At 45.3% G+C, this 24,712-nt stretch overlaps 1 protein-coding gene across 3 annotated transcripts in view; it reads right to left on the reverse strand.

Moving 5' to 3' along the window:
* Positions 1–11,611: 11,611 nt before the first annotated feature.
* Positions 11,612–24,712, reverse strand: part of IQGAP3 (IQ motif containing GTPase activating protein 3) — a 40,457-nt gene continuing 27,356 nt past the window's right edge. For all 3 annotated transcript variants that reach the window (XM_083478183.1, XM_083478182.1, XM_083478184.1), the window contains 13 exons: positions 24,385–24,609; positions 23,589–23,729; positions 23,080–23,164; positions 22,344–22,576; positions 21,420–21,552; positions 19,377–19,479; positions 18,497–18,647; positions 17,085–17,172; positions 16,515–16,727; positions 15,263–15,429; positions 13,792–13,884; positions 13,274–13,382; positions 11,612–12,877 (listed from right to left, as the gene is read on the reverse strand). In XM_083478183.1, coding sequence (XP_083334309.1) covers positions 12,764–12,877; positions 13,274–13,382; positions 13,792–13,884; positions 15,263–15,429; positions 16,515–16,727; positions 17,085–17,172; positions 18,497–18,647; positions 19,377–19,479; positions 21,420–21,552; positions 22,344–22,576; positions 23,080–23,164; positions 23,589–23,729; positions 24,385–24,609 — 1,855 coding nt within the window. In that variant the 3' untranslated portion in view covers positions 11,612–12,763. The remainder of the gene's footprint in view (positions 12,878–13,273; positions 13,383–13,791; positions 13,885–15,262; positions 15,430–16,514; positions 16,728–17,084; positions 17,173–18,496; positions 18,648–19,376; positions 19,480–21,419; positions 21,553–22,343; positions 22,577–23,079; positions 23,165–23,588; positions 23,730–24,384; positions 24,610–24,712) is intronic.

Here is a 24,712-nt window from a genome sequence, read left to right on the forward strand (position 1 = left end):
AGCCATTGGTAGAGTAGCTGTGATGTCACAGAAGTTCAACAGACTGATCTTAAAAGAAAAGTCATTGGCCATTATGCTTGAAAGTCTCTCTCTCTCTCTCTCTCTCTCTCTCTCTCTCTCTCTGTCACACACACACACACACACACTCCCCGCACCATTTTAATTGGGGAACTTTAGGATGTTGGGATGAAACCATCACAGAGGCATTCACCTGTCAAATGTTGCCATTGTGTGTTGTTTATTTGTACCTGCTTTGTGTGGATGTTTTCCTGAAAAGCAGGATAATCAAGTGGTATATCAATTATTATCTATTATCTATTATTATTATTGTTGAAATAAAGTTATTATAGTTTACAGGCAAAATGGGGTCCACATCTTGAGCATGCTGGAAAAAACGAATGGTCCCTGGGTATGGCCTGAAGACATTCAAGGCCACCCACCCCACGTCCCATGCTGCCTTTGGTTCCATGATGGAAGGAAGATGGAATTATTAGAGTAAGGAAATAATGTCAGACAGGCACTAGAGAAACATACTCTGAATAGGGTTTAAATAATTCTAAGCAGATGCCTGCAGTTAGTATATTCTGAATCTTACTTCTTTTTAATGTGTAACATGCATTGTAACAAACAGTATTGATCTTTTTGTTTGTTCTTTTTTTCCTTCCTCCTTTTATTTTTTGGCGATGGGGGCTCAGTTGTTTGTGTGAAGGTTAAAAATTATGGAAAATATTCACAGGCAAAAACATCTAAGTGTGATTTTCAAAACAACCTGTTTATGATAAGCATTTGTACACTTTGTACAACCCAGCAGCCTGATAAGGGGTGAGGAACCCAGAATGGGCAGGGCCAAACATGCCCATGGGCAGGGCCATATTCTCTCACACCCTTTCCCCACCCCAGCTGTGACCCCCCAAAAAAGAAAACACACTCCCCCAGTTAGAGTTAGGCTTGGGGGAAAAGCCTTTTATTGATGTCAATACACAGGACTGTGCAGATGCAAAGTAATATTGAGCACTCAAATGAGGGGGATGCTGCAGTTGTTTAGATAGATAGGCAGACTCCCCCAATATATACATGCACACCTTCCTCAGCTCACCTGCAAAGATACATAAACACCACATTCACTGACCTGGTGTTCTCCAGATGTTTGGACTACAACGGAACCATAAATGGCCGTAACCCTGCCGAAGGATCTGGCTGGTGAAGGGTAGGCAATAAAATTAATTAATGAATACATAATAATAATCAGTAATGATATGGCTGTGGTGGCTGTGGCTGATGGGAGTTTTAGCCCAAAACATCTGGGCGCCAGGTTGGACAAGGCTACCTCTACCCACTGGTTGGCCCCAGAGGGAAGCTTGAATGTGGAGCAAGCCTCCTGCTTAGCCCTTTTCCCATGTTCTCCCAACTTCCCACCCTCACTGTGGCCAGAGGGCCAGCTTAAACGTAGGAGGGCATTGGAGAGTTACAGGCCTTGGGCCGGCTGCCGCTATCCCGTGGGTGGGAGCTGACTCCTTCTCTCCACCGCCGCCTCTTTCGTCCCCCCCCTTCAAAAAAATATTCTCGCTTCTCCCCCGTGTTTGCTAACGTGACCCTTTATTAAACTCTGCCAGCTCTGCATCGCCGCGGTTGCCAAGGCGACGTGTCGTCACCTTGGCAACCATGACAACCTTATGTTCATTAATTTTAAGAAGGTTTGCCATCTAACAAATGAAATTGTTCTAGGCACTGGTGTTGAGGGGCTGAAGGAGAAGCCAGACAGCCCCCGGTAATTATTGTGGGAGGGGAAGGGGTCTCACATGCCAGACGCAACTTCTTCTTGCAGTCAGAATGATGCTCACCAAGTTCTTTTTCTTTCAGGCAATGCAGAACTTGCATTGGTATCTATACATGCCAGGGATGTGGAACCTGTGGCCTTCCAGATGTTGTTGGGACTACAACTCCCATCAGCCCCTGCCAACATGGCCAATGGTCAGGCCCCAGCCATTGGCCGTGTAGGAAGAGACTGATGGGAGTTGCAGTTCAGTAACATCTGGAGGGCCACAGGCGCCCCATCCCTGACATAGGCATTGCAGCGTAAGAAGCTACCTTATTAAACCAAGTCTGACCATTGGCCCATCTGATTCAGTATTGTCCACAGTGATTGGCTGCAGCTTTCTGGGGTTTTCAGGCAGGTGTGTGTGTCTCTCCCAGCCTTATTTGGAGAGGCCATTGGAGATCAAAGCAACATGCAACTGCAGCCTTACCCTCAGAGGACCTTGCTCTCCTTTGGGTCTAAATATGGGGAATGTCAACCCCATTTCGCATTCATTTTAATATGAGCACTGATACTTAAGTTTGTTTTGAACCAGATTTAAAAACAATAGAGTAGAAGCTAAGAACAGAATTCTTGGGTCCTTCACAAAATAACGATCCCAACATTTGGGAAGTCGGTTCTTTGGGGAAAGCTGTGACAGGTAAACAGGTATCACTGAGGGATGGAGGAGATTTTCCTTTGGCTCACATTTTAAAGTCAACTCACCTGATCCACATCTCCTGGACTAACTGATGGGTCAGATCATAATAATCCTTCAGATTTTGCAATTCTCCAAATTTTGCAATGCAGTTCCAGGTTCAAAAAACATACCAAAGCACATTAAAAGATATATATTATCCTAGAAATACATATTTAGAAATGCATGCCTTGAGATAAAATATGTACCGGTATTTAAGTATGTAATTTAAAGAGTATGTAAGGCCTGGTGGCGGCATAACGGCTCACTCAACCCTCGGCTGATTTCTGGACAGCCAGGAAAGTAGTTGAATGCAGAGTCCAGTTTTAGCAAGACACCAACATGGGGGGGGGGGGTGTCACATACCACCCCAAATAGGACAAAAGAGGTGAGAGTCCCGAGGGCCAGATAGAGAGGGCTTGGACCTGCGTTTCCCCTCCCTTGTTTATATTTTATATATAAATATCAATTTTAAAATAAATATCAATAATCTTCCCTGCCCCAAAGCAGGTGACAGGAGCCCCAAAGGGTGTGGGAAGACTCATTCTCTCTCAGTTGACTCAACAAGACGGTGCTGCGTTAGTCTGGATTTAAAGCAATGCAAATGTGCTTTGAATCAGCTCATGCCCCAATTGCAACAGCGAAGCCAGAGAAAAAGGAAGGAAAAACTAGGCCAAGCTTAACATCTAACTGCTGGAGAAGAGAAGTTGGGGCGTGTGTGTGAGTGTGTGTGTGTGTGTGTGTGTGTGTGTGTGTGTAAAGAGAGGATGGGAATCTGCAGCGCAGACTCAGAATGATCAGAGGACACATCTCCAAGGACTAGAGATCTGTGAAGGAGAAATGAAGGGCGAGGAAGCAGGAGGAGGGCATGAAGGGCAAAGAGGAAAGACAGCCACCCTGGGCCCTGCCAGGCAGAGAAACAGCCCCCAAGTTTGCCTCTGGCCAAGGAGTGCCTGATACCATTTTAGACACCTCAAGGGAGGAAAATACCCCAGGAGGACCGTGGCCGAGGCCTGGCTTCTGCCTTCTGTACTTTGATGGACACTAAGTGTTTTGGCAGGACGGAGATCCTCTGTGCCCTTCAGGGTTCTGGTGGCCAAAGCTAGAACGGCTCCATGGGGTCACAGAGGTGGAAGGTCTCTCCAAGGCCATTAGTGCAACCCTCTGCTGATGCAGGAAGGCGCCTCCTACAGCATCCCCAATAGGTGGCTAGGAAGACTTCAAGCTTAAAAGCCTCTAACAAAGGAGAGACCAGCCTGCTTCCCTCTCCCAACTGCTCATGTCGTCACGAGGTCCAGCCTAACGTTTATTGCAGAAACAGGCAGCCATTTTGAGCCTGAGGAGCACATTACCTTTCGGGTGGCCTTCTGGGTTACATGGCCAAAGAGGCCAGAGGCAAAAGGGGAGCAGCAGCACATTTTTGACCTTGGTGCGATAAGCTAGTTTCCACACACACACACACACACACACACAGCCCTCTCTGTCTGCCATCCAGGCAATCGTGGGGCATCATCCGAATTCAGGGCACATTCTGGCCAGACCAGAACTTTCAAGGAGGTTAGGAAGCAGAGTTGGCATAGGATATGGCCTGTGCAGAGGGGGTGTGGTGGAGGAGAAGGAGGAGCTACCCATGGAGAATTCTGGGGGCCAGATTGAGAAGACTGAAGGGCCACATTTACCACTCCCCCGGGCATGAGATTCCTCATCCCTGGTGTATTTCCTACAAAGGGAGGTCCCTTGCTATAAGGGGGTGAAATCTATGTAACAAAGGCCTCCACATTGCTTTCCTTTTTATTTCTCTATTTAGGTCCCCTTAGTGACACTTAATATGTTTTTCCCTTCATGTCTTCCAAGGAGCACAGTGAGACAGCAGTGATGTCCTCCCTTTGTCTCACAACAAGCATGTGAGGTAGGCTAGGCTGAATGGCCCACCCCCTTCATGGCTGGACGGGGGATTTGATGTTAGGTAGTCCTGGTCTGACACCCCACCCACCATCTCTCATGAGAAAGTTTCTCTCACACATGTATATATGGATTTAAAAGCAGGGTGGCTAACCTGTGGCCCCTTTGGCTATTATTGCTGGACTCCAGCTACCTTCATCCCTGACCATTGAACATGCTGGCTGGGGCTGATGGGAGTTGGAGTCCAATGACATCTGGAGGGCACTGTGTTGTCTAGCCTTGGTTTAAAGCACAGTTACATATCCTTAATTCAAAACATCTATTTTAATCATCAGCTCCTTTTCCACCCATTACCTCCCCTCCCCCCTCCCTGCCTGCCCACCCGCCTGATCTCCTGGCTTGTCTCCCTTAGAATTTCCATAGCAACAGGAGAAAACACACAAACGCAACAGCAACAACACAGTGCAGACAGTTGGCAAAACATTCGATTCCCTGCTTTCATGCGAACCTGCTTCCCAAAAGGAGGCTGCCGCCGCCACCACAATCACCACCATCATGAGGAAGCAGCATCACAAACAAAACATCCCCACTGGATGCGACGATGGCCACCAACTTGGATGGCCTTAAAAGAGGTCTTAGAGAAATTCATGGAGAAGGAGAAGGCTATCAATGGCTACTCGCCAGGTTGGCTATGCATTGCCTTCAGTGGATTTCCCACCTGGGTCCAGTTGGCCACTGTGGGAGGCTAGACAGGCCTACCTTGTTCAGATACAACCAAAAATGATGTGGGGAAAGTGGATAGGCAAAAGATTCCACCCCTTGGACATCCAAGGAAGCAGAGTGTTGGAAGACTCAGGACAGATAAAAGGAAGGACTTCTTCACCCAGTGCATAGATGAACTATGGAACTCCTTTCCACAGGAGGCAGTGATAGTCACCAACATGGATGGCTTTAAGAGAGTATTGGGCAAATTCAGGGAGGACAAGGCTATCAGCAGCTACTGAGTCACGGTGGCTATGCTTTGCCTCCATGGTCGGAAGCAGAATTATCATTATTGTTGTTGTTGTAATTAAATGTGTTTATGTACCACTTTTCAGTAGAAGTGACCCTCAAAACAGATTACATTAAAAATACATACTTTTTTTTATACCAATGACTGAATATAATTACAATAATAGTAAACTTTCCATATTATCAATGAAGAAGAAGAAGAAGAAGAGTTTAGATTTGATATCCTGCTTTATCACTACCCTAAGGAGTCTCAAAGCGGCTAACATTCTCCTTTCCCTTCCTCCTCCACAACAAACACTCTGTGAGGTGAGTGGGGCTGAGAAACTTCAAAGAAGTGTGGCTGGCCCAAGGTCACCCAGCAGCTGCATGTGGAGGAGTGGAGACGCGAACCCGGTTCCCCAGATTACGAGACTACTGCTCTTAACCACTACACCACACTGGCTCCTACAATAAAACCACAAAAACCAGCACTATAGGAACACAAGGAGTTGCCTTATACCGAGTCATACCATCTAGCTCTGTATTGTCTACTCTGACAGGCAGTGTGGCTCTCCAGGATTTAAGGTAGAAGTTTCTCTCAACCCTTCCCGGAGATGTCAGGGATTGAATGTGGAACGTTCACCACTGAGCTATGGCTCTTTCCCAAACAAAACCATAAACCAAAACAGGTTCAAGGCTCCAAAACAGACTAACCACAGTGTGCCTTTGAGTGCCAGTCACTGAGAATCGCAAGTGAGGATAGTTGTTGTTGAGCTACAATTCCTATGAAGTTCCCCATGAAGAGGGATTGGACTGTTAAGCCGCTCTGGGAATTGTAGTTCTGTGAGGGGAATAGGGGCCTCCTCTCAGCACCCTTAACAGATTACGGCTCCCTGAATTTGGGGGGGCAGGGAAGCCATGACTGTTTAAAATAGCATCATGGCACTTTAAATGTATTGGTGGCCTTAGCCACAAAGAAACACCTGCCCTTTGGCACACCTTGAACTTTTGACAGCATTTCAAGGGGTCCCCAAATAACACAATATTGGTAGAACACTGTTTTCATTATTTATTTATTTTAAATAAAACTGCACTATTTCACTTGAAAATATGGATGGACTGAAACAATAAGCTCACACAAACTCCAGTTTCAAAACACCTCTGTTCATTCACCTGGCCATGTGGGTTGTCTCTCTCCTCCCCAATCCCACACTCCCCCCCCACATATCCTATATTTCTGATTCCATTCCATCCCCAATCTGTCAGTTCATTTAACATACTTTATGCTCACACAGACAATTATGATAAATAATGAGACAAGATGGGGGGGGGGAGGGAGTCAGGCAGGGCAACCATGGAAGAGGAACACGGTTGCTAAGGGAAGTGTATGTCTCTCTTGTTTGGGGAGATATCTCTGGATGGGATGCCTGGGAGGGTGGCGAAAGGGCCACCTCATGAGGGCAGGAAGCTGAGTTAGCAAGACGATCCAATTGGTGGTTTCTAAACATGGGACCACACCACTAATTTCAGACGTTTCCAAAAGTGCAAAGTGGGGAGTGGACAGTGGTCAGGAAGGTAAGAAGTAGATAGTGGCAGGAGCCATGGAAAACATCCACAGCATGTAGGAAGGAGCGTGACAGGGTACATGGAAGGGATAAAGCAGAGCTTGGTGCAGGAAGCACATCCAATCTGCCATCTTGCAAAATCCACAGGTGGGCAACACCTTTGTTTCAGGGATGGAGAACCTGGTGTCCTCCAGCTGTTGCTGGACTGCTGCTCCAATAACTCCTGACCGCTTGCCATGCTAGCAGGAAACTGGAGTCCAAGAACATCTAGAGAAAATGAGTGCGGCAAAAAATAGCACAAAATGCCAGCAGCAGAAGATTCAGCACTGTCTCTCCTCAGACCAGGAAGGGAGCAGGGCAGGACTGGGGACCTGATGTTGCTGGACTACAGCTCCCATAATTCCTGGCTGTTGGCCATTCTGGCTGAGGCTTATGGGAGCTGGAGTCCAATGAGGGCATCAGGTTTTCCCAACCCTGTAGCTGGGGAAGAAACTGCTTCCTAAGGATAATAAGTATTATTATTATTTACATTCGTATACCACTCCATCTGAAGATCACAAGGCGGTTCACAACATAAAAATAAAAAATGAAATAGCAAAATACATAATAAAAGCATAAGAAACCAGTGACCTCCCTCATTTAAAAGGCCACAGAACATTAATCAGCCACAGAACATTAATCAGCCCAACACCTGGCTGAAGAAGAACGTTTTCACCAGGTGCCTAAAGATATGTAATGAAGGCGCCAGGTGAGCCCCATCAGCACAGCTTCAACGCATCTTTTATCATGTGCAAACAAAAGCGTTATTCATGCACACACACACCAAATGTTGTTTTGAAATAGTTTGGGAACAACATATACTAGTGTGGGAATATGCAAGGCTTCAGGTTACACCAAGCTCTTCCTTTTGCCCAGCACAGAGTTCTGGGTACTTGCGCTGTTGCATCCCAAGAGAGCTGATGGGAGCTGTGGTCCCAAACATTTGGAAGCTTCCAGGTTGGTGAAGGTTGCATTAAGCCATCTTACCCAATTTTGTTGGCTCTTGCTGCCTGCAGCTCTCTGGGGTCTCAGGGGAGAGTAGTTCCCAGCCCTGGCTGTTCATAACCTGGGAAATTCACTATGGACAACTGCTAAGTTACAGGCAAAACGAGCCTCCCCCCAGCGGGGTGCTGGCTGGCGCTGATGGGACCTGTCATCCCGAACATCTGGAAGGCACTCAGCTGGGGGAAGGCTGGACACAGGCTGTGCCTCGAAGCTGCCTTGGGATGCAAACTTTTTTCTAAAACAGGGGTTGAAAAATCCATCACTCACCATCCTCGCCTCTTTCCTGTTTGAAGCAGGGTGCCCTTTTGACCTCCAACATCAGCTGCCGACTGGGAGAAAACGGATGCCAACCCTGCCAGCGATTACCGGTCCCCTTTGCCTCTGGTTCCCTGGATAATGATGCCACCTAGTGGAGCAGCCTTCTCTGCAACTCTTATTCGGAACGGGTGTTTTTCCATCTATCTCCTGTGCTTGTAATAGAGGCCACTTTTCTAAATCTGAGGTGAAACAGAGCCAATTTTCTGTTTTGGCATTGATGAGTTGTGTTTCAACAAAACGGTGTTATTGCTCATAGGAAACACATGAGTCAGACTTATACAGAGTCAGACTATTGGGTTCATCTAGCTCAGCATTGTCTGCACTGACTGGCAGCAGCTCTCCAGGGTTTCAAGCAGGGGACATCACCAGTAGGGATTGAACCTGGGAGCTTCTGCACACAAAGCAGCTGCTCTGAAACTGAGCTATGGCCCTAATGGGTAGGGCTAGGCAGGTCGGGTGGCCCACAAATGGTTACAGATGCTGCTTGTTTCTCTCCCTTTAAAAGGATTCAATCATTTTCTACATCAAATGACACTTTATCCCAAAGCAAATACATTTATTTATTTAAGGCATTTATGTACCAGAACGATTAGCATATCTAAGTGGTGAATTTAGTATTAGGGGAGAAGTTAAGTGAGTTTTTAAAATGCAAATCTGCATTTCAATCACAGTTAACGAAAGTGGCTTTTGTTTGGGTCCCGTCCCCCCCATCACAGGAATACAGAAGCAGTTGGAAAGCATGGGATAGAGGTGGGAGGAAAAAATGTTAATTGTCTTTAGATGGCTATGTGAAGCAGTTAAGTCGTTGGTCTAAATTTATCTAGCTCAGTGGTTTCTCTGGGCCACATTTTCAGAATAAAAACTTGCTCATGCCACACCTATTTTTTTATTGATAAGAACACTGGAAAACATAACTAGGATTGTCCTCAATATCACTTGATGCTCTTGCTCTCATTTTGAAGAGATAGCTATCCATATTCTGCATATATATATATATATATATATATGCAGGTTTTGGTGTCTTCGGGTGTCTTCCCGTGTAAGAGTTGGGGTGTCTAGGCGACGTTTCGACGAGGTCTCACTCGTCATCTTCAGGCTGGTGCTTTCGGCTTCTTGTTACTGGAACAGAGCAGGATCTCAGTGTTTGAGTTCCTATAAATACTGTTGAGGGGGTGTGGTGTATAGCCTCCAACGTTCTGGGCAGAGAGGAGGTTCCCAGGTTAGTGTGCCTTTTCTTCTTTTGTTCCTTAATTACTTGAGGGATATATTGAGTGATTTCTTGAGTGATATTCTGAGTACCACTTAGGTGGGTCATTAAGTGTGGATTAGTTGCTAAAGCTTTCGTGTCTTGACCTCTTGAGCTTGTGAAGAGTTTTTCTGAGAAGATGGCTGTACTGCACTTAGTTGTGCTCTGGCTTGGCTTCGTGTATAGGGGCGAGCTGTGGTTTTGTGCCCTGTGCCAGCCAGATCTGTGTAGGGATTGCAGGGGGGTGCAGCATCCGGAGGTGTCACTATGGTTTGGCTACTGGATGGTGTCTGTAATTTATCTGTGGAGAGGGTCTGGGTTTGGGTCTGGTGTGGTTGATTGGTGATGGCGTTCTGTGTGCCTCTGGTTCTGGTGTCGGTTTTTGTGGGGAGGGCTAATTTCCAGATGTCTGGCAGGCGGGACGTGTCGTCACGCTTGTTCATGTTGTGAGGGTGTTTCTCTATCTCGATGGCTTCCATGATTATTCTCTTGTGGTGATGTTCCATGTTAAAGAGCAATTTGGAATGAAATACCCTGCAAAGTCTGCCCAGCCACGTACATTGGACAAACAAACAGACGAATAAATGCACGTATCGCAGAACACAAGAATGCCATCAAAAAAGAAGAAAAAACTTCCTCTCTTTTCCAACACATGAAAGAAACAGGACACGAAATTAATTTTGCAGATTCCAAATTGCTCTTTAACATGGAACATCACCACAAGAGAATAATCATGGAAGCCATCGAGATAGAGAAACACCCTCACAACATGAACAAGCGTGACGACACGTCCCGCCTGCCAGACATCTGGAAATTAGCCCTCCCCACAAAAACCGACACCAGAACCAGAGGCACACAGAACGCCATCACCAATCAACCACACCAGACCCAAACCCAGACCCTCTCCACAGATAAATTACAGACACCATCCAGTAGCCAAACCATAGTGACACCTCCGGATGCTGCACCCCCCTGCAATCCCTACACAGATCTGGCTGGCACAGGGCACAAAACCACAGCTCGCCCCTATACACGAAGCCAAGCCAGAGCACAACTAAGTGCAGTACAGCCATCTTCTCAGAAAAACTCTTCACAAGCTCAAGAGGTCAAGACACGAAAGCTTTAGCAACTAATCCACACTTAATGACCCACCTAAGTGGTACTCAGAATATCACTCAAGAAATCACTCAAGATATCCCTCAAGTAATTAAGGAACAAAAGAAGAAAAGGCACACTAACCTGGGAACTTCCTCTCTGCCCAGAACGTTGGAGGCTATACACCACACCCCCTCAACAGTATTTATAGGAACTCAAACACTGAGATCCTGCTCTGTTCCAGTAACAAGAAGCCGAAAGCACCAGCCTGAAGATGACGAGTGAGACCTCGTCGAAACGTCGCCTAGACACCCCAACTCTTACACGGGAAGACACCCGAAGACACCAAAACCTGCATTCCTGTACCCGTGAAAATCTACGAAAGCATATATATATATATATATATATTACTATACTATACCATATTGCACTGAAATGTCTTCATGTTTCTTTGGTTGTCCCTGAATCTTTACACCACACTTGCCATCCTCTCCTGCCACACTGTTGTATTATGGTATTTTAATATTTTGTTGGAAGCCGCCCAGAGTGGCTGGGGAAGCCTAGCCAGATGAGCGCGGTATAAATAAATTATTATTATTATTATTATTATTATTAACCACTGATCTAGCTCCATCACTGACTATAATTCCCATCAGCCCCAGCCAGCACAGCTGTAGCTGCTGATGGGCTTTGTAGTCTAAAGCACCTGGAATGAAGACATTTGGTGAAGGCTGAACTAAGTAACACTCAAGAGGCAGACTGAACCCTTCATATTCAGAAGGAACCTTTTCACTCTCTGGGGTAAATGCTACCAATAAATAATTGTGGTCCAAAATGGCCATGCCAACTGGATTCAATGGGAGTTGTCGTCAGAAGCATCTGGAGGGAACCAGGTTGACAAAGGCTGTCCCAAGCACTCATCTTTGAAACTCTATTAAGAATGAATTATGACCCACAAATTAAATACAATTCTATTTATTTATTTTCAAATCCCTTGAATATATAACTTTTAAAAAAGCCCACTAGACTTCCACTAGTTCAGCAATTACATAAACCAAATCTAAATGTTTCTGAATGGTGGAATATATCTTAAAGCAGCAATAATGATATAACCCAGCAGCTGACAGCATTAATGCAAACTAGATATCATAATTAAACATTTGCCGGTCAATACTTGTATTTCCAGAGATCAGTCAGGGGCCCTTAGTTTTCAGTATTTTTGCAATAGCATTCCAAGCATTATTTTAAAAAATGCACTGATATAAATAACTTTTTTAAAAAAAACACACTGGAATTTTAAAAAACAACAGTTGAGGGTCTTTGGTATCTCTAATGTCAAGTCTATTGGAACTTATTTTCTGTTGTAGTTGCATCAAAGAAGGAAGTAACACGGACACATATGGAATCAGTAGAAATCAGAGACACAGAAAAACAAAGCAGAATAGGAGTGAAATTTTCCTGGTGTGTAAAATTTCCACCCATCACTAATTGGGGAGTGTATGGTTGACTCTTCATCAGAGACTGCCTGTTGAAGGATTGCAGAGCATGCTTTTCTCCAATCTGGTGCACTCCAGATGCTTTGGACTATTGATCCCAGCATGGACTGGCTAGGGCCGATGGGAGCTGTAGACCAAAACATCTGGAGGGCATCAGGCTGAGGAAGGCTGGCACAGCATAAATATCCCCCTCTCCTCTCTGATAAATCCAGCCTTTGTGATTTTAAAAATACTTGCATATAGTGACTGTACATGGGGTCCCACATTATTATGGAAGACCCCACTGTACAAGCAAATTCCCAGCACATTGTAAACGATCCCAGAGACAACAGCTTAGGCTTCTCCCTGAGATGCAAGCATTCTACATGCCAGGATTAAAAGAAAACAAAAATTTGTGCAGAGAAGCATCCAGTCCTGTCTTTCTGAAGTGGTCCAGCCCGGATGCAGGTTGACCACCACCCCACTGAGAATTAAGCCAGAATCAGGAATTTTGAGTTGATTATCGTGGGCTTGCTTGCGGTTCAACACAAAAGCACTGTGAGCACCACTGTCTCTTTGGTACCATCGAGCCACCCCTAGAAGACATTGGTGCCCACCTGACCCTCAGGCCTTCAGTTATTTCTTGAAAAACTTCTTGTTGAGGAGGAAGATCAGGAGGTTGACGTTGATTCTGGCTTTGTCAAACATTTTCATGATGGCGGCACCCTCATACTGGAGCTGGAGGAGGTCCTGAGAAAGAGCAGGTATGGAGAGAGGAAAGTCAGCCGCATTTAAGTGTGGTAGCGTCTGCCCTATGGAACTCCCTGCCTATTGATACAAGGCAGGCACCTTCACTGTACTCTTTGGCTCCTGCTAAAAAAAATGTCTGTTTCAACAAGCCTACCCAGATGTTGTTGTGTGTTTTAGTCTGCTTTTTTGTTTATTTGCTGATTTCAGTCTTTTAAAATGTTTTAAATTGCCTTGAGATTTAGAAGGGGATTAATAAATTAATTATAATAGCAATAAAGCACACTACCTTGAGCTCCTTGGAAATAAACATAAGAATGGAACTGCCCTTGTGGACCTAGAATTGCACACTGGCAATGCTATAATTTGAGCAAAAGGACAGCTCTGCCAGCTCCTTACCTGGTAGTGGAGCTGAAATTTCTCCATGTCAACTCCCATAAATTTTGCCTTCACCTGGAACTTGCCAGCTTCACCGCAAGGGATTATTTCAAATATCACATTCCTGAGTCTGGGAAAAGAGGGAGGGGGGGGAAATGATGGCAATTTTAAAACCATAGGGGAGAAAGAGAGCAACTGGAGGTCAGGATCATGGGATAATTCTTGGTACCAAGTGACAGCATGGAATAGTGGCTAGTGGTTTGGCTTTCAGCAGTGAACAAATCAAACTCGGCCACCAAATGCATGCTCCACCACTGAGCTAAAGCCCTTCCATATGGAACAGAAACTCTGATTTTGTGCAAGCTTGCCGGGTCGACCTTGGACGGCTCACACAGGCAGACCATGCAAACGAGCTGGCAGCCAATTTCAAGAACCAACACTCTGGGGAGAGGCTAGTTCCAAAAGCCTGAGAGCATGGAGAGAGGAGCTGTAGTTTCGATTGGATGGAACTGGAGAGGGCAGGAGGCGCCTGGACTTACTGGCTGGCTGGCAGGTCTTCAATCTCCAGCAAAACACCTTTCTCAAAGAGGCGGGCTGCCGTGTAATGCAAGGTTGCCTGTTTCTTGCTGGGCCTGTAAAAGAAAGGGATATGAATGGTGTTTGTAGACAGGGCCTTTTAAACAACCCTAATGGTCCCTTCCGACTCTGCCCATCTACTTGCCCTCTTTACTGAACACAAGCTGAGCCAGAGAATGCCTCAACTGCTGGTGTAGCCCAGGGCTGGCTAGTCCTTTTAGGCCAGGCGGTCACCCACACCCTTGGCCAACCCCTGGGGGGAGGTTCATGCAGGCCATCCCCCCACCCTCACACACACTCTTTCTCACATATAAAGGTAAAAGGTAAAGGGACCCCTGACCATTAGGTCCAGTTGTGGCCGACTCTGGGGTTGCGGCGCTCATCTCGCTTTACTGGCCGAGGGAGCCGGCATACAGCTTCTGGGTCATGTGGCCAGCATGACTAAGCCACTTCTGGCGAACCAGAGCAGCGAACAGAAACGCCGTTTACCTTCCTGCCAGAGCAGTACCTATTTATCTACTTGCACTTTGATGTGCTTTCGAACTGCTAGGCTCACATATACAGGATTATAAAATTATAAAAACCATACGATAAAAGCAGCATTCATAAAAATTCGTAAAAATATACGAAGAAAACTCTTTGGCAAGGATATACAGTCGGACCTTGGATCTCAAACACCTTGGCTCCCGAACAAATCGGCTCCTGAACAATTGAAATGTGGAAGTGAGTGTTCTTGTTTTTGAATGATTTTTGGAAGCCGAACGTCCGCCACAGCTTCCGATTGGCTGCAGGACACTCCTGCAGCCAATTGGAAGCCGCGCCTTGGTTTTTGAATGGTATCGGGGGTTAAATGGACTCCCGGAACACATTCTGTTAGAGAACCAAGGTATGACTGTATACAGCAGGGGGAGGGGGAAAGTAACTTCAGGCCCAAGTGCCACAATTGGCCCTCCAAAGCGCTCTATCCAGCCCTAAGGATTCTCTCCAGCCACCCCACCACCACCAAACTCGCCCTGCTTTGAGCCCTCCCCTCAAGTGCTTTGGCTGGCCAGAATGTATGAGTGTAGGTAGCATGAACAACTGAATTCAGATGGAAGTGAGATTTATTCATTTCATTTTATTGATTAAATTTATATTGTGCCCTTCATCAGAAGATCTCGGGGATTTTCACAGAATTAAAAAAAATAGATGATAGAAAATGAAGGTGCCAAGAAGGACAGAGTGGTAATTACCTAAAAGCAAAATCCTTAAGGAAGCCCCATTGCAGTAATCCAACATGGAGGTTACCAGGGCATAGATACCCTTGGCCACACCACATTTTGCCAGGGACCTGATGCAAGCGGAGAACAAGCCCTGAGCTACAGCCCGCGCACACATACACAATTTCTGGCTCAGGTGCATCAGTTACAAGTCTGAGATTAATACCAGGCTTACTTGTTTCTAGCTGCCAGGTTGTCCAGACACGTCCGGATGTACTGGTTGTAGTAGTCGACCTGCTCCTCAAAAAACATCCTCTTGGTGCTGAGGCTGTGCAGAGTCTGGCGCAGCTTGGCCAGCTCCATCTTGCGCTGTTGTCGGTACTTCCTCTGGTTGCGGATGTCCTATGGGCAAGAAGGGCAGAGTATGTGCAAAGGAGATTTGGCCCAGCGTAAGCTGAGACCGTTGGAAGCATACAGAGCAATTATTTCTTCCCCTCCTTGTTATGCTGCATTCATTTTCCTCCCAGTTCTGTTCCTTAATCTTCTTTGCTGTCCTTACTGGGGTTATTGTTATTTTATAGCTGCCTTTGATGTAGTCAGCCCATTGGCCCTTCTAGCTCAGTACTGTCTACACTGGCTGGCAGCAGCTCTCCAGGGTTTCAGGCAGGGAGTATTTCCAAGCAGTGTTAGAAAATGAGATATGAAATCTAGGAACTAAATGGCACCTTAAGCCTAGGTTATGGGCACTGCAATGGAGTGCCTAGGTGCACTTTTTAAAAAACAAGAATGCAAAGCTGAAAATGAATGAACTGCAGCTGAAATCTTATGTTCACTTTTCACATGGTCCTCATCTGAAGACTGCAAAAAACGAAGCCATACTTCCCCTGCCTGCCCCCTAATATTCTTACGAAGGGCCCTCCTCTAGTCTTCAGAGAGTGGCTGGAAGTGGGGAGGCAGAAATAGGTCCTCCTTTTCTACCAGCAGTGGCAAGTTTTAATCTGAAATCTTAGGCTCAGTACTGTGCCCAGAGCTCAGAAATGGCTCGCGCTAATGAAATTCCCTGTCGCAAAACGCGCTTAGAACAATAGGAGTTTTGAATGCTGTTTCCAAGTCTCACTTGGAGATGCTGCCGCGAATTGAACCTGGGACTTTCAGCAAGAAAAGTAGATGTTTGCCCACCAAGCCAAAGCCCTTCCCTCAAGGTGGACTGCCCTGCTGTTTTGGCTAAAAAGAGATCTAATGAGCACCCTCCAGATGGTTTGGACTACAACTCCCATCAGCCACAGCATTATATGGCTGTGCCGACAGGGACTTGCAGTTCCAAACAACTTGAGGGTACCAGGTAGGTGAAGGCAGATAGATAGCTATAGATCCATCCCAGCAATAAAAAATATTTTGCCCCTTGTGATGCATGGTACATCTTCTCCATTCGCTGCTCATTGTCTCGTTCTTCCCTTGAGATTTCTCAGGCACAGAGCCCTGCATACCTTGGCCATCTCATTGATGATGTCCTGGTACTGGTTGGCAGAGTCCACCATGCCCAGGCTCTCAAGACGCCGCAGATTCTTGAGGATGATCCGCTGCTTCTCTGCTATTGAGAGGTGGCTGTTACTGACCAGAGTGTGGTTGCATCTCAGCTTTTCTGGGGCCTGGGTGTTGCATAAGGCCCTTCTCTTCATCAGGTGGTGGTGGAGGGCTTCCTGGAGAGAAAGAGAAGACTGGCTCATGCTAAAGTGAAAATATTTCACAGTAGGTGGGAAGGGAGAGTGGTGCCTTGCCGATGTCCTGCATGATGGCTTTTATTAGCTTTAAAGCTGCATCAATGGCCAATCCTTACATGCTGAATTTCACTTACTAAGAGTGAGAAATGGTCTCATGATCATTCAGATAGCCTGGTACAACAATTTTTTTCTCCCCAACTGCATACACTCAAGATTTACTTGCAAATATTTATCCATCCAGAAATTGATTTTGTTTTTAACAACTTAAAAACCTTTCGGCTGTGCCTTCCATTTTCTGCAGTACACACAGGCACCTATGTTACAGAATGGACTTACCTGATCCTCTGATGCCTTCGTCTGCAGTATCTCCACAAGAGAATCGCCAGGTTGGAACTGGATCACATCAACCAGCATCTGCTTAGTGCTTTAAAAGACAAAAGAAGATAGTGATCCAGTTTTGGTATCTGCAGAGAAAGGACATTTTCACTTGCCCCACCTCCCCCGAGCATTTCCTAAACCAATAGTGGGGGAGGGGTAAGAGAGCTGGAGGGGGGATCACATCTGGCAACCAATGTGTCCCTTTGGTTTCAGACAGTACATGGGCAGCCGAGTCTAAAAAGCTCAGAAAACAAATTTTCGTGGCCCTCTAGTGGCTTTTGTGGCTCATTTACCAGGTGCAATGTATTCAGCGTTAACTCTGGAAGTGTATACTTGATTCTGACCAAACTAAGCCTCCTGATGAAATATCTCGGCATTCCTTTCAGCTCTCCCACCCCCATACAATTACTGTGCTGTAATGCAAGATAGTTGCTTTATCATTCTAGCTGGAGATCTCTACGAAACCTCAGCAAACAGGAGGCGAGGGTCTGCTTTGCATGCCCAGGTTCAGTTGTTGGAATTTCCAGTTAAAACTACCATGGAAATAAGGGCTGAAAAATATTCCTTTGGCTGAGCCACTACTATCAGCGTTGACCAGCTTCCACCAATATCATACTCTCCAGATGTTTTGAATTACAAGTTCTATCAGCCCCAGCCAACTTGGCCTACACACTGGACTACGGCTTTGCTAGCTGAAGTGAAGGGGAGTTGTGGTCCACAACATCTAGACAACACTAGGTTGGGCAAAGCCTGATGTTCAGCAGTACTGAGCTTAATGGACCAATGAGCTGACTCAGTCTAAAGCATCTTACATTCACAGCAAAATAGGACTGACAAGGACATCTCTTCTTTAGGCAAAATTTCACACTGGGTTGTTGGAACAAGAACCAGGATCTTAGGCATGGGATTTTGGCTCTCACCCTGCACAAATTTAGGCAGCTTCCTGGGAGCACCTAGATTATATATCTTGCCCAGGAAGTCAATTCACACGCAAACACCATTTTTTTCTGTTTGGGTGGGTTTGCTTGTAATTTTCTGCCAGTTAACAAAAATGATAGTGATGCACTCTGCTCTGTCTCTGACATTATTTAATATTCGAAAGGTTTCAGGTCTTTAAATGTGGGCGTGTCCATTGTTTACTCTGGTCACTTTCTTAGTGGTTGTTATTCATTGCAATTCTAACTATTCTTCCTGTATGAGCCCAGAGTGGTTATGCATCATCATCCTTTTCAAAAAGGCTTTTGCTATAATTGATACACCTAAAACGATATCTTTAAGATATAGAAACAGCCTCATGTTGCTGAGTCCTCAGATAGCATTTGTACCCCAAAAGCCAGGGTAGGCCTGTTACAATGCAGTCATCCACCCACCTCAACAACAAGCTTTCTGTATCCTTTCCCCCCTCAATATTGGCCTCCGCCACAGCAAATTTGTTGCCAAGGATGAGTGAAATTTCCGTCTTGGCGAGCTGAGTCAGAGTTTGCTCCGAAGTCCCATTGGCTCCATTTCCCACACTGTCGCCTGCAAATAATAATAAAACAAACATCAATAATATAAAATAAGAAAAATCAGAAGTACCACTAGCTATCTCAGCTTCAGATTAAACCTCAGCATCTCCAAAACAATTCATAGCAATATAATCTAACTCTTTCCGTCTCGTCTTTTTTTGCTGCCAGTGCAAAAAAGAGCCACTTTGTTTCTACCAAGGCATTCCTGCTTCAGTATGTCAGCAAAGGTTTCAGAAATCTCTCTTGGATTCCCATATAAAGGACAGATCAACAGACAGTGAATAGCATATTCCACCTGGTATTGGCCACAAATACTGCAAGAAAGAATTATTTTTACAAATGAAAAGTAAGTCTTTACTCATGCGTGCAAATGAATAGACAGGGGCCTCAATGTTCAGGAAGGGTTGTGGGTAAGCCTGAAGAATTGAACTATACTTTATTCTTTTACTTCCCTACCCAGTCCTTATCAGTGATCTCTCCCCCTCCTATCACAGGGACTGTTCAAGATAGCACTTCTATTGCCAAAACCCCCACATTCTTAGGAGTGTTAACTGGGTTATCATTCTGGCAACATGCATCTGATGAAGTGGGTCTATGATTCATGGAAGTTTATTCCACAATAAATGTGTTAGTCTTTAAGGTCCCACAAGTCACTCTTGTCGCTTTTCCTGCAAGAGAGACTAGCACAACTATCCCTCTGGAAAATGAAATTTGTCAAGTTGAAATTTGTGCTGTGCTTTACCCATTAGAGACTGGATGGTGGGCAACCCTCCAAGGTCTTCTAGAAGTTCGTGTAGGGGGTCTTGAGGATCAGGAGCCACGGAACGCTGGTGCTCCAGCAGCAACTATCAAATTACCAAAGGCAGAGAGATGGGCAGAGGAAAAAAGGCCATAAATGCATTGCTTGTTTATTTATGTGCATAAATATCTTAGGCTGCTTTTCTGCCAAAAAGGCATTCAAAGAAACATACAAGGACACCAGAATAAAATAAATGCATCAGAATGCTGAAAGCACCAATTAACCAATATAAATATAAAATGCTACTGTATTTTAAAAACAGATGTAAAAATCCAGTTTAAAAAGGGAACAGGAGTTAGAACAAAAATGGAAGTGGGGAAGTGAAAGAAAAATTAATCAAGAAGAATAAGGTAGCCAGCTGAACTCATTGCCACAAGAGGGTGCTATGACAGCGCATCAATGGCACAGTTAATTACTAATATCCCCAGAAAATGATAGCTTAGTGTGAACAAGTAAACCTGAAGGTTCCCAGAGTGAAGACCACAGCCACATCATTCTTCCCCCAGTGCTGTTGCTACTGGGCTACCAGGCACTAAACCATGGTTTGGTTTAAGGTAATATCTGAACCCAGGATCATGGTTTATGAGTGGCAAATCAAGAACAATAAAATTGTGGCTCATTCGGGTAGCACAGTAGCATCAGAACCAGGCAGGAGCACTGTTGCCGTGATCTTTACTCCATAAACCCACAGGTTGGAATGTTCCTTCTAAAGTTCCAGCCCTTCTCAACCTTGGGTCCCCAGATGTTTTTGGCCTACAACTCCCATCATCCCTGACCACTGGTCCTGTGAGCTAGGGATCATGGGAGTTGTAGGCCAAAAACATCTGGGGACCCAAGGTTGAGAACCACTGTTTGGCTTAGTGTTTTCTGTGAACCATTTGTTAATAACTTCATCGTTCATAGTTTGGATCAGTGGTTCCCAAAGTGAGTGGTACTACCCACACACATCCCACCCATAAACCATCTTGTGGAAGGCCTACAAAAAGACAAAGACACACACACACACGCACACACACACACACACAGAGACCTGGCATAAAACAGACCTTTGGCCAGGTATATTATAGTGATTTAGAAATGATACACTCAAGTTTCTTGAGACGTATTCTGCCCCCCCCCCCCGAGTTCAATCAACTATGAGACAATGTGTGCAGAACTAGGTATACACATGATGGAATATTGGGTAGCGGCTATCACTAGAAAGTACTGGTTGCATTGCCATTTCTGTTGCCAGCATTCAAGTCTGCTTTCTGACTTATTTAAGGACTCTTATAAATCCAGAAGGTTCCAATTTTTACATAGCAAAATCAGATCTATTGGTATTGACTTGGAACTCTAGTATAATTCAAGTGAGCAATATATTTATCGTAATATTCAAATCAGATTAAGGGACATTGAAAAACAAAACATCAAGTCAGCTGTAAAAAGAATTTGCTTCCCCAAGTTTTATCATTTAAATCCAACAGATAACAGGGCCACTTATATTTCAAAAATAATAATTCCAGTCCAACGCAGGGCCTTTATGTTCACCCGAGTGAACATTTCCCCCTCAACTTTTGTCAAGGGCAGATATTGAAACATCCCCAGAAATGACAGACATTGCAGATGTGTTTTGAATGTGCCAGACACAGTAGAACATATCCTTTTCTACTGTCCATTGTGCAACCAGCTAAGCAAACACGTGCGATATCCCCTTTTTTGGGTAGTCTAGCATCACGGCACAATGAAAATATCAAATTCTATGTGTCTGACATTAACCCGGAAGTAACTGCAAGGGTGACTCTATCAATAGATAGAGTAATGAATGGCACTATTTAGCAGGAAGAAACTCCATAAAAATCCTCGTTATTACCTATTTTTACATGGCTGTTTATTTGTATATCTTTTAAAATTTTATATATGTGGATGTTTTATGATGGCCTATATTTGTAATACCTAATAAAGGTTTGGCAAAGTAAGTAAGTAAGTTTAATTTCACCCCCTCACCTTATGTGTGTTAATTAGCTCCCCAGCTGTTATGTAGACCACTGGCTTTGTGATGGCCACCATCTCTGAATACTTGTCGACATTAAACCTCTCTTCTGGTTCAGGGACAGAACAGGCAGCACTGATGAATCTTCTAGAAGGTGCAGAATGAAAAACCAAATCAAACCATGAAGCGTGTCCCCCTCTCCACACACTCATGCTCAAATCAGGTCGTTTCCTTCAAGGCTAGGATATTTGGAGGCCTGACACTCTCCATGATGCCTTTAATTCAATGCAGTCATGCATAAAAGTCCATACATTTGATTCTTTAGTAGTCTGACGTAACATATTAGTGGCTTAAGGTAAAGGTGGGAAGACTTGAGACTTGCAGGATCTACTCTTTTTCTCTTTTTCTAATCAATCAACCAGCAAAACAAAAAAGCCGCGTAGCAGAGAAGCACAGGGATCAGTTGCAATGTAACTGACTGATACTCCCATTTTACAGATGGAAACATAAAGGCCAAGAGAGAGAAAATTAGTATAAAGCTAGTAAGTAAAGCTTTTGTATGTTCAGTTTTAACTTCCAAATATCTTAAGGAAATTGATTAATAAGAACATAGGAAGCTGCCTTAGACTGAGTCAGACCATTGGGTCCATCTAGCTGAGTATTTTCTGCACTGACTGGCAGCAGCTCTCCAAGGTTTCAGGAGTCTCTCTCAGGCCGACCACTGGGGGCTGAACCTGGGACCCCACTCCACACACCTACAACTCTCTATCCTCCTTCCAGCCAAGCAAGAGATAGGATCACAGTTCAAGAGCACATTCTAGTCAGACAAAAGCACCCAAGGAGGGTGTGGAACAAGGCCTGTGAGAGCCCCAAGGGCCAAGCAGAGAGGTGCCCATTGTTTCCAGGCCTCATTCCACTCAGCAGTTCTTCAAACCAACCTGAATTTAAGGTGGGTTTCCTCTAGGTACTGGTTCACTACTCGCAAGTGGCTGTTTTCCCCTTCAAAGAGTTGGTTGGCAGCGGCGTGCTGCAAGACCTTCGCAATGGAGCCCAGGTTGCGCCTGTGGTCGGGGTGGAGCGCTACCCCAGCCGAGACGTCTACAATATCAAAGCCATCAGGGGCCACCACAGCCGGGTTCATGAAACGGTAGTAGAGCAGGTTCCCAACAACCTAGGAGAGGGGTTGGCCGACTGTATTAAACATTTACAACTGAGCAGGGTCGCCTTCTTTAGAGCCCAACATTTTAAAGCTTCCATCCCAAGCAGAATTGAATAACTGATAATATTTGTTTAACGTATTATACTATGGCATGGGGAGGCCATTTCTTTCTGCCAAAATGCCAGGATTACATCGGTACATCTTCTTTCTCTCAGCCTCTTTGTCAAGTCCTTGATTCCCGCCATTTCTCCTTGCCCTTTAAAGGAATGATTAAAAACAGAACAACAGGCAGTACTCATAATGTAGTATTATAAATCTTAGACCCAAGTCCTGCCTTCGAGAAGCCGGGGGCCAGAAGAATACAAAATGGCTAGTGTGGCAGCCATCTTAAAGTCACTTCCTGGCACGGCTGCAGCAAGCGTTTGGCCCACGCTAAAGTGCCCCAGAAACGGCAACTCGAACTCTTGTCCCGCTGATTACGGCCATCCGTCCCTCAAGGCCATAAATATGCCCACCTTGTAGATCTCGTCCTCTGTAGAATTCGGAAACTTCTCTCGTAAGGATGTCTTCAAGACTTTGGCAATGTAGCGCATCCCATAACTAGAGGGGAGGGCAGAGGGAGAGCAAGGTGCCTGTTTTGGTGAAAACTGTAGCTCATATTCCATTATACTGTCATTTTCATAGGGATACAAGACCCTGATTTATCTCCTCAGTACTTCTTCTGCACCTGGGGAACTCAGATGAATTCTATGCTTTAAAGACAAATTCTAGCACTAGGTTTACAGAAAGCATAGGCATGGGATGTGGGGGGTTGTGAGGAGCGGAGAAGGGAGGAGAATCCCTGCAAGGTGAGGGGTGTAAGGCTGGTGACTTGTATGACACAGAAACTCAAGGAAGGGAAGCAGCGTAAGGTGACTGGATTTCTAAGATGGGATGGAAAGCTGGGCGGCCATCTTGTTTTCCCCTGTGATGACCGAGCAAAGTGAATCATAAAAACACACACAAAACAACAATAAATTCATACGGAATTTGGTCCACAGAAGATGTAATGGCTGAGAAGAACTTGTCCGTCACCGCCAGGAGATTGCGGATGGAAATGTCCAACCTCCTCTGCACCTCAGGGTGACCCAGGGCTTGCTCAGGGCTGACATCGTACGGGAGATTGCTGTGGAAACACACAAATGCATTCCAGGCCTCATCCAAAACCAACCAACCAACAACAAGAAAGACATGAGTTGAAATGCCCCTTTTTTCAGGGTTGCACATTAGACCTGGGAGCTCAGATCCCGCACTAGGCCACAAAGCTCACCAGGGGACCTTGTAATTGTTGTAACCCACCCTCAATTCAACCACTTCCTTCCTCTGACCTCCCCCTCAGTCTGGGGAGGAGGAGAGAACCCCTCAACCCCTCCTTCCCAAAACATCATTTGACTTTTGCAGGAAGATTTTCTTTCTTTATTTAGAAAAGTTCATACACTTTTAAATCCAGGAGCTCTCTAAAGCGATGTAAACCATAAAATTATGGATAAAAATGAAGTTAAAATCCACAAAACCTACTGAAAAGCAAATATACATAAAGGATAACACAGATAAGAATCAGTCAAACTACAAAAACAAATTATATGCCTAGGCAGGCTTCTGAAATAAAACAGTTTTTGGCCTGCGAAACGCCTATGTTTGAAGAAGTTTTAAGTTAGATCATGCCATATTAGGCTTCTGTCAATATTGACCTGTTTGTGAAAAGTCACGTAGCTCAATGTTTTCTTTTTTAATGAGGCCGAATTGAAGATACAAAAACACATACAGACATTCCTCCTGACCTTTTCTGCCCACTCTGAGACTCCATCTGGTTGATCCACCCTCTGTAGATTTCCACAGGGCTGGTACGGATGCTCAGGGTCTTGTTCTGCAGAACCTCTTGCACGGGGCCCTCCAAGATCTGGCGCAGGGCATTCTGCCCACGAGCGTTGCGGTAGAAGCTCACCACCAGGCGGATAACCGTCGGATTCCCCGTGAGGATGTCACGGATTTGATCGACTTTCGACCTGCAAGAATGCAGCATGACAGGAGCAGTTGAGCTGCAATGCAACATGAGCACAGTACTCCAAGCACAAGCTTTTTCTGTGGTGGCTCCCTGTTTGTGGAATG

The sequence above is a fragment of the Podarcis liolepis genome (genome assembly GCF_965112155.1).
Source record: "Podarcis liolepis genome assembly, chromosome: 15".
In the NCBI taxonomy this organism is placed as follows: domain Eukaryota; kingdom Metazoa; phylum Chordata; class Lepidosauria; order Squamata; family Lacertidae; genus Podarcis; species Podarcis liolepis.